Here is a 14,489-nt window from a genome sequence, read left to right on the forward strand (position 1 = left end):
TCAATTAAAGTCAATAAAAGCAATTGTGAAGTAGGAAACAAGAAAAATTAAGTGGACAAACACAAAATAAGGAGCAATGGCTATAGCAACTCACCCTAAATGACTTAATACTCTGCTGTAGTTCTGAGACAAATAGCACTTCAAAACTTAACAGGAATATGAGGCGGCCTGCCTTGGTGACAGGAAAACCTCAGCTGGATGATGTCTGGATTTGAGCACCCATTTTAAAAGAGATCTATGCAAACTGGGGAGAAGTCAAGAACATAAGCGAAAATTTGCATGAAATTAGTATTTGAGACTGGAGAAACAACTGAAGAACCTACTGGTTGAGTTAATTAATTAAAAAAGATAGTGCTGATGGAGGAACAGCCAGGCTGACAATTTTCAAGTATGTTACAGGCCACTGCAAAGAGGACTGTAATTAACTCTTGTGGCCTACCAAAGCTATAATAAAAAAAGACTGAGCTCACAAGAAGTGAAATTTAATTAGATATTAAAAATAATTGTCTCACAGTTAGAAAACATTGCAACAAGGGAGCTTGGGACTCCCAGCTGTTGGAGTGGTTCCAAAAGCAGCTCTGTCAGCCATCAGGAATGGCCCAGTTCGTTGACCCTGACTCAGAAGAGGTGTGTAACACCCCTTCCCCTTCTTCATCCCATGACTGTTCACACATCCAGATTAATATTACAGTGTGATACAAAACACAGGAACCAGCTTTGACAGGGAAGGGGAAGGTGAGGGCATTTTCACACAACAGCTAAGCCCTTCTAACAGCTCACTGATGCCAAAAGGGATGTTCCCTTTGCACTGAGCTGGCATCTGCTTGACTCCACGGTGAAATGGTTCACCTTGCCCGCCTGACAGAAAAAGTAGCCTCACCTTGAGGGGATGAACTCATCACTTGCAAACAGTGATGAGTCTTTGACATGTTTGAGCAGGTTCTCACAGCTCACCACGGGTCAGGACAAAAGGCTGGTGCCAGAATGAGGGAGGGATGCAGGAACTGTCAGTCTCAGGGACAGCCAGCCCTTGTATCCCCTCTACTGTAAAAAACTTCCAGCACAGGCAGTTGTCTAAAAGCCACAAGCTGGGTAGCAAAACAGCCATAGCCCTAATGTCTGTATCCCTATTTCTACCACACAGCTCTGGAAACCAAAATTAACTTCCCTGCTGCCACTCAAGAAGGGATGGAGAACAGGTAACAGCTGCTGCTAGAATCAGGGCTGCTAACTATCCTCAATGCCATTTTTAGACTACATAGGTATTCTGTGTATGAGCTTTTGCATTTGTGGCTCAATACATCATTCATTCACTTTAGTAATGGAAAAAAGAGTCAAAGGATAATGCAAAGAGACCGCCTGGATCTGGTATTTCAGTTCATTTCCTTTGTCATACCTGCTAGGGTGTGTCGAGAAAAATTTAAGTGTGCAGCTATCAGCAGTGCTATAAATCAATTCTAGAGGAGCTCTGCAGTGCCCCTGTATCATGCTGTACCTTCAATTAAAAGCAATCGCAAAACATTTAAGCAACACCGGACTAAAACCTCAGCATAGGAGATACATGTTCACAGCTTATTTAAATAAAGAATTTCTAGTAATGATACAGAAATTAATCAGCAACAAATGGAGATGAGATTCAAGAAAGGTTACCCTTTGCCAGATTTGGGAGAAAAATGCATATCTCTAAGCAATGACTACCAAAAAAGGCTTTACTGGAGATTCATCCTCAGAGCAACAGATCCGCCTTTCTGCACATGCTACTCGGACACATATTGACATCCTTGGAGCAAACAGATCAAACAAGCTACCAAGAGTATGATCAAACACAAAAGTGTAGCATTTCTTATTACTGTTGCACAGATGAAACAAAACTCCCAAGCCAGACAGTGATTCCTAAGCGTACACAGTATGCCAGACACAGAAAGTACTCTCTATACTATACTTAAAATATGTACATCTTTGAACCAATTCACAAACTAATGATGCCAAAATGAACCATTTCACAGCCCAGAGGAGCTCCCATTCTTTGCCTTAGGGCACACTCCCTGTGATATCATTTACCTGTAGTTACTTCCTGAGTTCAGTGGTGTACAAGCACTGTATGCCCCTGATTCTCCAGAAGAGCACTGATACTTATTTTTATTTCTGTTTTTCCAGTCTTAAAACGCTTCAAACGAGGCAAGTGATCTCTTTTAATGGTGTGGGCATGGTAAGCCAGGCTGTGAGGTTACAGCCTGTCATACACTTTGCAGTAACCGTATGCTTGGGTTAAGACCAAGCACACAGACTAGGTAGGAGTACTTGATGTCCTTTAAAGTTCTCATCCTTCTGATTTGATGGTAATTGGCTCATGTGTGCACACCCTCGGCATGGTAAAATGAGTCAGCATTCCTAAAATATCTGGCAATACACACAAACAAACCTCTTAAGGTTAATTTTTCATATTGTCTGTGTAAACAGAGAAGCTGTTTCAAGCAAGACAAGGGACTGCAAGTATTTCTTCCCTGTGAATTTAAATTAAGAAACATGATTCCAAAGCAAAACAAAGTGAATGTTTTTGACCAAACCACTGAAAAATGCATTGAATCTTCCACTAAAATCACAGGAAACATAGCTGTAGAAGATCTTGAGATGTTGCCTGGTCACCCCTCTACCTCAAAATAGAATTAATGGTACCTATGTTATTCCTGACAAATATTTCCCTGAATTGTTCTTAAAACTCTTCAGTGATGAAATCCTACTATATCCCCTGATGTGCTTGCATTCTGAAGTGCTCCAGTGTCATCTCTGTAAATAAATTAATGCAGAGGCTAAGAACTGCAACAACATTAATATGGAAGATACATATACACTATGAAATGTACAGATAAGCTCCTCTACTAGTAGTATTAGAGCTTCTGAATTAGAATAAATTTTTTTAATACTTCAAATAGCAATAGCTTTACAAAAGCTCCTAAAATGAGGGAGGAGACAACTTGTCCAAGATACTGCAGTATCACTGGTTTTCTCTACTAGAAACTTCTGTGCACCTGAGTGGGTACAGCATGAGCTATTTTATTTCCCATATGCTTCCCAACAAGGAGGAAAAGATAACAGCTACACAGAAGCCTTCTGTGGGCCAAATCTAGCCAGTGTGCCCCCAAATTGATGACAATTATAGTAAAAAGGAGCAGATCAGAATACAAGTTAAAATGCTTCACATTAGAGTATGTATTTTGCTGTTTTGTAGCTGCAGAGCATGACAACAACCCTGACACAACCACACAGAGTTTCATGTGACAAGTCCACAAGGGTTGGGCTTTCATCTAGGTAGGATTAAAAAAAAAATATTCCAGGAGCAATTTCTCCTGGCCAGGATGTGAAGTTGAATTGTTCTTCCTGTTAAAGCAATGGCTACCTTGTATAAGTGTAAAGAATAACCTGAATTAAAAAAACAAGCAAACAACAAAAAAACGGAAAGGGAAAGGCCTTTTCATAAACTAAGGCGACAGTTAAATCCACACCTAAAAACTGATCTAAAAATATTTATAAATGTCATAGGCATCTATATGAATTTACCGTCTCCCATAGCCAAGCTTAAGTTTAAAATAAATGTGGGGCAGGAGGAGAAATGCAAGCTAAAGCCAAGGACCTCTGCAACGTGCAAGATTAGTTTTGAACTTTTTCCTAAGTCACCTAGCAGGAAAAGGACTTGTGAGCACTCTGCAAATAAAGGCTTTTTTTTTTTCTTCAAGAGTATGGAAAATGTCAGTTTTTATATCTGTAACTTCTTAACTTCAGCATTTTTACTGACCACCTGCATCCAAAATTGTTTTTCTCTCTGAGGTGTCTCAAGAAGAAACTAATGCATCGTGTTCTCAAAACCAGAAAGCTATACAGCATATAATCATCCATTGCAGTAATTTCTCTCTATTTGATTGTCTCAGCTGAAGTGAGTAAGACTGAAAGAGACATTAATTTCTGCAGCAGAACTTGTACCAAACTTCTCTAAATTCCTATCTTGGCATATGAAGACCCACTGAAAAAATTTTGTCTGTTGTGCTTCAACCTGATCCAGTCTCTGTCAGGATCTCTTAGCAGTGAGTGAACACAGTGGGGAATGCCTACATATGATCTGGATCTCAAATTTTCAGAACATGCAATAGAAGAAAATGTCTTTTATATACGGCACTGGAAAGAATCATATAATGCTTTGATACTTAGTAATAGATTTGATTATCTGATCCCTGTAACACATGAAGATCAATCAGCTGGAGTAGGAAGACAAAACACGAGGCACTCCAAACACACGTCACATCAAGAGCCAGAGAAACAAAAAGGCACCTATTTCTGCACAGCAGAAAACATGACATGAAATACTACATATAGGTATATGCGTTGCACAAAATGTCTTAGTCTAACAATGAAGCCGGATCCCTTACAACTGTGGTGCTTGTTGTATGCTCAGATATACAGAGCTGAATGAACTTAAAAGAAGTTGAATAAAGGTATGGAGAAGCTCCTAAAGCAACCACGTAACTGAAACAAGAGCTGCCCTGTCTCACACACCCTACAAAGCAAAGTTCAAGACATTAAAGTCCTATGAACCAGAGCATGAAAATAATGATTAATCTGATAATTGCAGAAAGGTCAGGGAGAACAGATAGAAGACACCCAATGTCAAAAAAGAACAGCAGTAAGCAAAGAACAGGAAATGTGTTTGCCAAAACGACTGAATGATCGATACAGAGCATTATGACAACTAGCCTTTAAAAGCTAGTTAAGTTGTTGACCCTTCAAGGTATTTTTATATGGCAACTTGATGGCAAAGAAAAAAAGCCTTTATACAAAATAAAATACTTCAAAAGGTGGCACAGAATAAAATATTCTCTTTGCCCTCCCCCAAAGCAGACAAACTTAAAAGCTCAGTGAGATCTTGCATGATCTGCAGAGAAGCATAAGACTTACAGTGAGAATCCTGTGCAGATGGCATCTTTAAAGAACAAGAGGTACTCCCACTAAACTGACAAAATAAAATTCACACCCACAGCCGTCCTTTCCCCCCAATATCACACCATATGCTGCCTACAAGTTTTTACCCTTCCTCAAAACAGATTTCACAAATTAATAACTTAAGGAGTAGGCTAACTGCCAATGAAATTAAATGTATCCAAATATATTAATAAGCACAAATTTTTGTTGATGAATTGGCACAGACCTATTCCAACAATCCACAACACACAAACCATGTCACATGCTGTTTATGCATATTCCTAGTTTCAGTATATACTGTATCTACCTTCTGTCCACACAAAGCCCAACTCTAGAAGCAGATATGAAAGAGCAGAATGGAAGGTCATAGTAAATATAATCCAAAAGTGATCCACAAAAGAACAAAACTGAGATGGAAATAATTGGCCTTGTTGAAAATGCCATGCACTCGGTAATGACACAGAGTTAATCAGGTTAAAATACAGTGGTATATCAAAGTTTGTTTCTTTGGTTTGGGTTGGGTTTTTTTAATAGTAACAAAAAGAACCTTCTCATGCTAAGGATGCATCTCTGCCCACACAAGACAACAGGCACATGTTAAAGACTGTAATCAGTGTAGCCACATGGGCTAGCTCTGAACTTCCTTATCTGGCTTTTGATTTAGAGATTGCGAAAGTATCTTTGCATTGACTGCATCACTGTACAGCGGAAGTATACCCTCCATTTCAAGAAAGGCTTTGGTTTTTAGAGGACCACTGTATGATATTGACAAAAAGAGCAACAGTCGGTAGCTTGGCATAGTGTGGTCAAGAAAACAGGAGGCATACCTGCTGACCTCAGGGTTCGCTGTGAAGAAGGGTAAGGTCAGCTGTTTGTTCTGACAGACACAGAAAGCTAATAACTTTTAACACATCTGTTTTTGTGTAAGCATCCACTGCTTTGATTTTTTTTCCAAGCCAAGTTAAAAACTACTTTAAAGAAATGCCCTGATAAATTTTCTTTAATTTCAAACAAACAAACAAAAAATACTTTATTTAAATAAAGGTATCTTGCTCAGAGGGCCAGAATCAAATTCTGGCTATATACTGCTGTTGGGTTTTTCTTGATAAGAAACCTCCCATTCCCATAAAAACTTGTTCAAGCAGATGACAAGTGACTATCATTTACTGCATTTTTCACATTAGAAGCCTAGTGTTTTGACTGCACATTGAAGTTATATAATGACTTTGTGAAGAAAGCACAGCACAGGAAAAAAATTAACGACCATCAGAGAGAGATAGGTAAGACATAAAAAAAGTCAGCAAACATTTTACACTTGAAAGTTGAACTAGCATTGGTGGGGGTGGGGGCGAGGCTTTTTTGTGCTGCTACCTAGGCTGGACCCAAATGATGAAGTTTCACCTGAAGAAGTGCAGAACACAATTTTAGAAAAGTCAAATTGAAACACTGTCTGCAAACTAAAAGTGATGTGTATGCATCAGTAACAACCACGGATGCACTTTAAAAAGTCCAGAGGAGGAGAATCAGGTTTGAGTTAGAAGTCTGGAACATGATCCAAGACCTGGATTAAGAACCCTGTCTTCTAAGGAATTTCACATTGTGAGCACACAGAGTGTATCTTCCTTTGTCTCAAATCCCCAAGAGCCACGTAGAGTTACAAAACTAAAGTATTTTCTACACAAGTAATACAAATGGCAATTTTCCAAAACAGAGAACAGAAAAATTCAACCCCAGTTGCAATCTGCTTATTTCACATACAAGTAGTTCTTACTTTGTACAGTCTGCAGGGGTTGCATTTGAGGTAAATATCCCTGGAGATTAGAATTCCAGCTTTACAAACTTTGATGCTTATGTCAACATTTCTTCATCTGCAGTATTATATATTATTGCAGCTACACACATGCCTGTACATCGGTGTCTCTCTCTGCTCTTATTTCCCCACTAATAAAACATGCAAAACAAGCTTTACAGGGAAGGAAAAAAAAAGTCAAACCATTCACAATTTTTTACATATATTTTAAAGAATTCTAAAACCTGTATAAAAACCTTACTACTCCTCAGACAGCAAATATACCCAAAGGTTCTACTCAGCTTGCTATTCTGTTCTAAACCAAACTGCTCCCACATAAAGCAATGCAAATTAAAACCTTCAAGCAGACCCCTGAACCTAAAAATTTCCTCCAGAACACATTTAGCACATCACTGCAAAAGCTGTTTCCAATGCCAGCCTACCACCAAGCTCAAGCTTCAATGTAACTTCTCCTCAAAATTGTTTTTGACATTTTGTTAATTTTTACTGGAAACAAAGCAAAGGCATAGGATTTATTCTGTACACAGATACTGCAAAAAAAACCAATCTCAAAAGTATCGTATTTCTAAGAGCTGCCAAGAATACTCCTGATCTACAGAAGTTAGGTCTGGTGATTTCTTCAACAATCCATACACTCCTGCAAGAGGATCAACCAAAAAAATACTGGGAAGCCTAACAAGGGCCAAAACTAGTCATGATTTCCTTGAATACATAATTTTATTTTCCAAGCTATCCCACTACTATTGCCTGATACTCCCTGGAGAAAAGATGTTAACTGGTTTATACTTCAACTTGTTACAGCATTTTAACTTGAAAGCAGGACTAAACCCTTGGGGAAAAAAGTTCTTTGTAAAGAGATGCTGTATCCTTCTTTCATTAATCTTTACAAGCTGAAAAACATGCCCTGCAAGTTTCAACTATTCTTCAATCATCAGCAAAAGATAGGCATTAGGGTTTTTTTTACATTTTACATTAGTTACTTCCAAAGAGCTTTTTTTTTTTCTCTTGGGGAAGGGGACTGTGTATAAAGGCTGAAAAGGAAGAGCCATAAACTTTGAGATTATCCATATACACTACAGCAGGAACAGTAAATGGCATAAGCCAAAAAGGTAATTTCAATTTCAGCCTTACTACTGATTGATTTTAAAAAAAGAAGTACGTTGATATATGCAAAGATAACCGACTGATTTTAGAATCTTAGAAGAAGGAATTCACATAATTATATAGTATTTACTTAAAGAAACATTAAGCTAAATATGCAAAAATATAAGCCACATTATCCTGATGCCAGCTTCTCAAACACTTTGTCGTCTTCACACAGGATCCTAAAAAGCCTGAAAAATTTGGTTTCTGTTTAAGATTGACTTCCTGGCTTACTCTAACATCAAGCCTTGCTAAGGTGACAATCCAAGAGTGGTTAATCTTTGCTGGCTTTGCTGTAGACAAACGAAACTACAGCTCGGATGCAGTGTGGCTTGCTGTCACCAAAAGGAGGTTCCCCCTTACTCCCTGCCACGCATCCCATTCCTGTGCCGTGCTCTCCTCATGCCAGCTTTGCGCACGTCAGAACCTTTGTCAAGCTGTTGAGTGCGGTAACACAGGAGAACATTGCTCTTGCAAAACCACCACCAACAAAAAGCACAATGTTTTCTGCCAGGTTAATGAACTGAACAGACTCTGCAACCAGCTTGACAGCATGAGAGTGAATGCCCAGGAGAGGGTGGGACCATGTGGCTGGAATTAAGGGGGAGCGTACACAAGGGTGAAGAGAAAAAAAAAGAATTGTCCCCTGACAGAAGAAAGCTGTCTTCCTCAGTTGTAGCATATGTCTTCACCCTTAGCAGGTATTAGAAGTATACTGCTAGTTCTTTTGCTTAAAGTGCAGCATCAACATGGAGGGAGGGGAGAATAAAGTCTTACTGCTTTCATCAGAAATGCTTTTTAGAATTTGGTTGTCTTAATGTTCATTAAAGAATATGTCCCTGCAAAATGATAACATGAAATGAAAACATAAACAGGACAACTCATTTACTGAAAGACACGAGCTTATGTCCTTTCTGAAAGAGGGCCTAAAATTCAATCAAATATTGAGATAGTAAGAGCAGGAAAAAACCCTCATTCATCAGTGAAGCTAGCCTGGGATCAAATAAGCATTCTGAAGAAGTACTGTTAATTAGTAAACTCTTCAAATGTGAAGGTAAGATGACTTACTTTTCTATAACAAAAGTTTCTATAACAGAAGTTTGCTCACTCCAAGCAGATAAACACTACAGGGACTTCAGTGATAATGTGGTTGTCCCTAAGCTTGCCCAGCAGCAATTAAATCATAGAGAACTCAATCAATGACTGCTGGGAAGATAAACCATACAAAGTGACATTACACCAGTGATGCAAATTCTTCCTGGCACTAGCTTTGGGAAACTAAGTGACATCCTCTCAGATGACGATCAATACACAAAAAGGCTACTGAAATATCAAATGTGGAATTTCTTTTTGAAATGTCTTTTGCAGAAGAAAGCTTTATATTTTATATTGCTAAAGAGGTAAACTTCAAAAGTCTAGCAAGACTTTCCAAAAGCAAATCTCTACAAACCTCAGCAAGTAAGTCACAGCTTATAGTTTAGAATTCTTAAAAGATTCATGCCCCTCTGATTTTTCTTTAAATTCCCTGGCAGTTTTGAGAGAAAAGGGTTTTTTTAGTTTTACTATCAGGTTTATCAATTTTAGACCTAGGAAAAACATTACACAACTCAGTCCAATAGTCAGAGCTCATGACAAGGTAAAAGAGGAACAGAAGGATCCCACAAAAAAACTTCCAAGTACTAACGTAGTCTTCAACACCTTCAAGTTACCGCTACTTCTACAGAAGTGGAAATGCTCCTGGTAGCTTGTCTAGAGAACCAGAAATATTTTCCAGGCCACTGTTCCTCTTCCCTTGCCACCTTTACATGGGAGCTCTGCTGCAATATTTATTCCACTCATGCTGCTCTTTGTCACATCACACTGCTTAGCATTGCACAGCTGCAAAAACCACCTGCTACTCCCATGTAGCTATTGTTTTTGCCACCTCCCCCACACCTCATCATTCTTTCTGAAAAGGATTTGCTCAGTCTCCTATAAAGGCTATCCCCTCTGCCTTTTTGCAACACTGCAAATGGGAATCCCAGGTGGCTCCTGCTAATTACCCATGTGCCTTGGGAGTCTAATTCTTCCTATTGTTAATATACCAATCTTTAGCCACAAAGTCACTTCATATGCTAATTGGAGACCAGCTGATCCCATGCTAATACTTCATGTACTCAGGAGAACTTATCTGCTGGGGGTACTAATGTTAGCAGAGCAAGATGAGCTTTGGAAAATAGTTCCCAAAAGATACTGTATCACTTTCACTTATAGTCCAAGCCAGTAATAAAAAATTTGATTGTGAACTTGGAGCTTGTCAGTAACCTCACTGGCTGAGGGCAGCCTCTTCACAGACAAGAAGAGGCTGAAAAAATTAGATTTTCCTTTTATGCTGCTAGAATCTAACTTAGTAGTTGTTAAGTCTTACCTAATTTTCCATATAGAAGTTTTGGTGTTTACAGGATGTTTGAAACATCAGCTTCAGCCCAAAATCAAGAGCATGACTAAGAATAGAAATACTCTATAAACTAAGTCATGATTCCGTACTGCTGCTGAGAACAACATACAATAACTTAGGAAATTTCTACTTTCCACTCACCCTCTGCATTCCCCACAATAAGCCTGATCTAGTTCACCTGAAAACAACTGTGCCAGCACAATGAAAAAGGCAGCGTGCTATAGCGTCTGGGGCACAACAAGGTCTGAGAATGTCTTGAGCTGATACTGAAACGAAGAGCATGTTTATGGTCTGAGTAGACTACACTCTTCTTGAATGTCTTGAAATACAGAAACATTTCATGTCTGCTAGGACATCAGAATATGAGATGCCCCACATAAAATCCACTCTACGCGAGATTTTTCATCATGGCTTCTTACACATAAATAGCTCAATGTTTCCACTTGGTTAACAGAGTGTTCCACGTCACTTTGAAGATGCTTATGTGCCCACATTAGGAACAGCCTTTTGTTTATATCCCAAGAAGCAGGAATCAGCACAGTTTCTATAGCCTGTAGCCGTGCCCAGCGTGAGTTTTCATATGAAGAGCAATTTGCTCAATGGCAAAATAGTGATTCAAGCAAAGTTACCTACTCTATCTTGTTACTAGCTGGAGAAATATCTATGAGATGGAAACACAAACCATTTTAAGAGACCCAAGCAAAATTTATGGGGTTTTGTTAAGTTGGTTTTTTGTTGAGTTTTGGGTGGTTTTTTTTTAAAGATGTGAACAAGAAGTTCCTTCTTCAATGGGTTTCAAATTGTCCTATAAGTGGAAACACAATTTCATTTCACTAAATCGAAAGCTAGGAGTTTTGCACAGCATCCCCTCTAATGAACTACCAGTTTAATCCTCCATTACATATTCATTTCATGACCGAGTACTCTTCAGATTTAATTTATGGTGCCAATGAAAGACACAAGGATCCTGCAGCTATACAAAAGTTCAAACAGCTCAAAAAGTAGCAGACACATCCAGCTGTTTGAGAAGCATCATGAGATTGCTACACAAGTGGAATAAAAAAATCCCTTTATGTACAAAGAAGGTTCTGCCACAGAATAAAACATTCACCTAAATGAGTGTCATGCAAATAATACAGATATAACAGGAAACTACAACAAAACACAATTTACCACCTAAGTGTGTTCTAGATATGAATAACATCAAGTTTAATGTATTTTACTATTAGGGCTCAAAATCATATGCAAGCCCTTCACATAAAAGTATATCCTTTCAAGGCCATGCCTGTCCACGTTTCAGAGTACTGTCCCACCTACTTCAGTTATCATACTGATACATTTGTCTTACACAAATGCTGAAACAGGCACCAGCACACTAACCATTTCAGAAGGTCACCGCAGAGCAGTTAAACATGCCGTCTTCCAACTGACATCAGTATATCTCTGGAGGTAAGACAGAAAGCAGCAAACACCCCTGGCCTTCCTCTTAAAACAGCTTTGCAGAGAGCATTTTATACATAAAAGGCAGCTGGTTATGCTTTAACATACTCTTTTGTAAACAGAGCTGATCAACAGATGTGCAATACTTATTACAGATGGTTATCAACATCATCTTCATTTTCAGAACCAATAAAACTGGACATTACGCCTATTCTCTGAGCCATTTACCTACCTCAAGGTAAAACTGGATTCACTAATATCTGCTATGGGATTGATAAAAACTTGATGTCAAAAGAATTAATTATTAGAAAGAATGAGAAATGGGAATGTCCAGATAATTGCAGCATTTCAGTCTGCATATAGGCTCTTCACTGATCTGAAACTGCAAACAGACAAGTCAATGTGAGGAAAGTGAAGGGAAAAAGACTCTGAAGCAGATATATATTTAGCAGCAGGTTAGATGGAGAGAAAAGACTCAAGGACAATGGCAGGTCTTTTCTTCCTTCAGCTAAACCCCCAATGTATTTTTGTGAAAGAAAGCTAGTTTTTTCCTTTTAACTGTAGCCCAAAACTGCATTATGTCTCCTGGGTGCTTTGATTTTTTTTTCTCTTTCTAAATCTCAGCACATAGTCAGCTCCAGGGCTCAGTAGGAGAAATTATTAAAAGCATGCCTGCAGAAGTAAAGAGATCAGTCATTTCCCTTATCCCCTGTGTTTCATGAGAGCACCCCCGCCCATGCAGCGTTGTATGAGATTTCATGCAACCAGACGTGTCCTTTTTAAACAGACTGAAAAATTTAAAAACCTTTAAGAGTAGGCATAGCATTCCTTCAGATTGGAAAGAGAAACACAGAAATGTGCTTCAATTCTTCAGAAAGGTCACACTCACCTTCAAAATTCTATCAAACTTTTTTTCTCCTGTGCAGTTCTATTATCTTAAGTAATTTGTAACCGTCTTTACAAAATCTACTAGAGTTTCATAAAACACAAAATCCCAGTGTGAACATGATGCAAGCAATCTTTGCCTCGTTATTTTTTCCTAGGCTGCTTGAAGTTTCCAAAGTCCAGATGTTTTTCCAACTGTCTTTCCTGTTCCACTATTGCAAATGCATAGGTCCCTTCTTTAGAATTACCATTCTATATGCATTTTCAACTTACTACAACTTACTCTGTGCTTCTCAGTCCATTTCTCCAAATAAATATGCACATATTTTGGATTTAATATAACTTACTGTATTAGAAACATGATATTAGAAAGTTTTAGCAATTATGTTCAGTGTATTTTGACAAAAGCAACTGTGCTGAAAGTGTGATGCGTTCTCAAAAAACAGTAAGTAGCTTAAAAAATAGGAAAAAAACCTTTTAAAATAGTTTCCTACTTGCAATGTCTATAGCTACATCTCCAACCTTGTACCTTCACCATTAAAGCGTTACTGTGCATTTAACAGTATAGGAAAATGCCCAATAATCTTCATTAGAGCTTGTCAGGAAGCTGGTTTTAAGCCCCTACTCCCCCAACCTAAAGACAGCAGAAAACAATTGGAAAATGCTGTTCATTTCATCACCCTTACCCAAATACTCCTCAGCCATAAGTAGATATCCCTGTGTTTCAGAGAGTTCTTTGCTCAAGACTACTGAACTCTAAACATTAAGCATTTGATATGCATTTCAAAACTGCTATTTGACACACACTGAAGAACAAATTACATCTTTTCAGAGTCAATATGAAATTGAAGACACCCCATTTAGAGTTTAGAACATAAAGCAGAAAGACATCACTGTGCTTATTCTATCTGCTAAAACCAGGTTTACCAACAGATTGCTACAGTTAAGGATACATCTCAGCTACAGGATTTCCCTTCATACACCTGCACAGGATCTCTGAAGACTGACTTGAGATAGCATTACTGACTTCTGCTAAAGTCTTTAACTGAACATTGTCAAAAAAAAGTTCTGTTTTGTAGCTGTTACACAGATGAATCATCATCAGTACCTGAAGTGACAGAGCAGATATCCTTCTGTAGTGAGAAAAAGGTAGTGTAAAATAAATGTATTTTGTTATCCTAACAGTTACGGAAGTCCACTACAATTACCTCACGGTAGAAATATTTATGGAAAAACAACACAGAATTTTGAACATACAAGTGGCTGAGAATCGCCTTCCGAAAGGATTTCTAGAACTTACCTATGGTGCAGTTTGTGGTTATTTTTCTCCGCTTGGGGTTGTGTCGTAGCAATTCTAACTCTCGTTTGGTTGGCTCCCATGTTGAATACTTCTCTCCAATGCCTAAGCAGACGAAAAGAAAGTTTCAGGAAGTTGTTTAGTAAAAGGATTAAAAACTCTGTTCAAGTAAAAACTTTTGACATGCTGCCCATTAAGTTAGGTTGAATCTATGTACAAGAGACTGATTTCTTTTTACCCCCCCCCAATACTGTTCAGAAAGATATCAACCAATCTTCAAAATGATAAGAACTAAAAGAAAAAAAGAAAAGCACTTCTTTACTTATAAAGAATACCTAGCCCAAATAAATTTGCCATTATTGAATTATAGTCCTCCTTTCAGTTAAAAAGAAATTCCAGCACAAGAATAAATCCACTATTACTCAAAAATGCATTTCTTTGTGCTCAGAGGAGGTCAAATGACAAAACCACCATATGATTTTAGAAGATATAGGATAATCAAAATT

General features: G+C 38.3%; 1 protein-coding gene across 6 annotated transcripts in view; it reads right to left on the bottom strand.

Annotated features, from left to right (window-relative positions):
- The window catches only part of USP22 (ubiquitin specific peptidase 22), a 112,472-nt gene that overhangs the window by 37,896 nt on the left and 60,087 nt on the right, over nt 1-14,489 (bottom strand). For all 6 annotated transcript variants that reach the window (XM_075058803.1, XM_075058802.1, XM_075058806.1 and 3 more), the window contains one exon: nt 13,987-14,088. In XM_075058803.1, coding sequence (XP_074914904.1) covers nt 13,987-14,088 — 102 coding nt within the window. The remainder of the gene's footprint in view (nt 1-13,986; nt 14,089-14,489) is intronic.

The sequence above is a fragment of the Buteo buteo genome, chromosome 27, assembly GCF_964188355.1.
Source record: "Buteo buteo chromosome 27, bButBut1.hap1.1, whole genome shotgun sequence".
In the NCBI taxonomy this organism is placed as follows: Eukaryota; Metazoa; Chordata; class Aves; order Accipitriformes; family Accipitridae; genus Buteo; species Buteo buteo.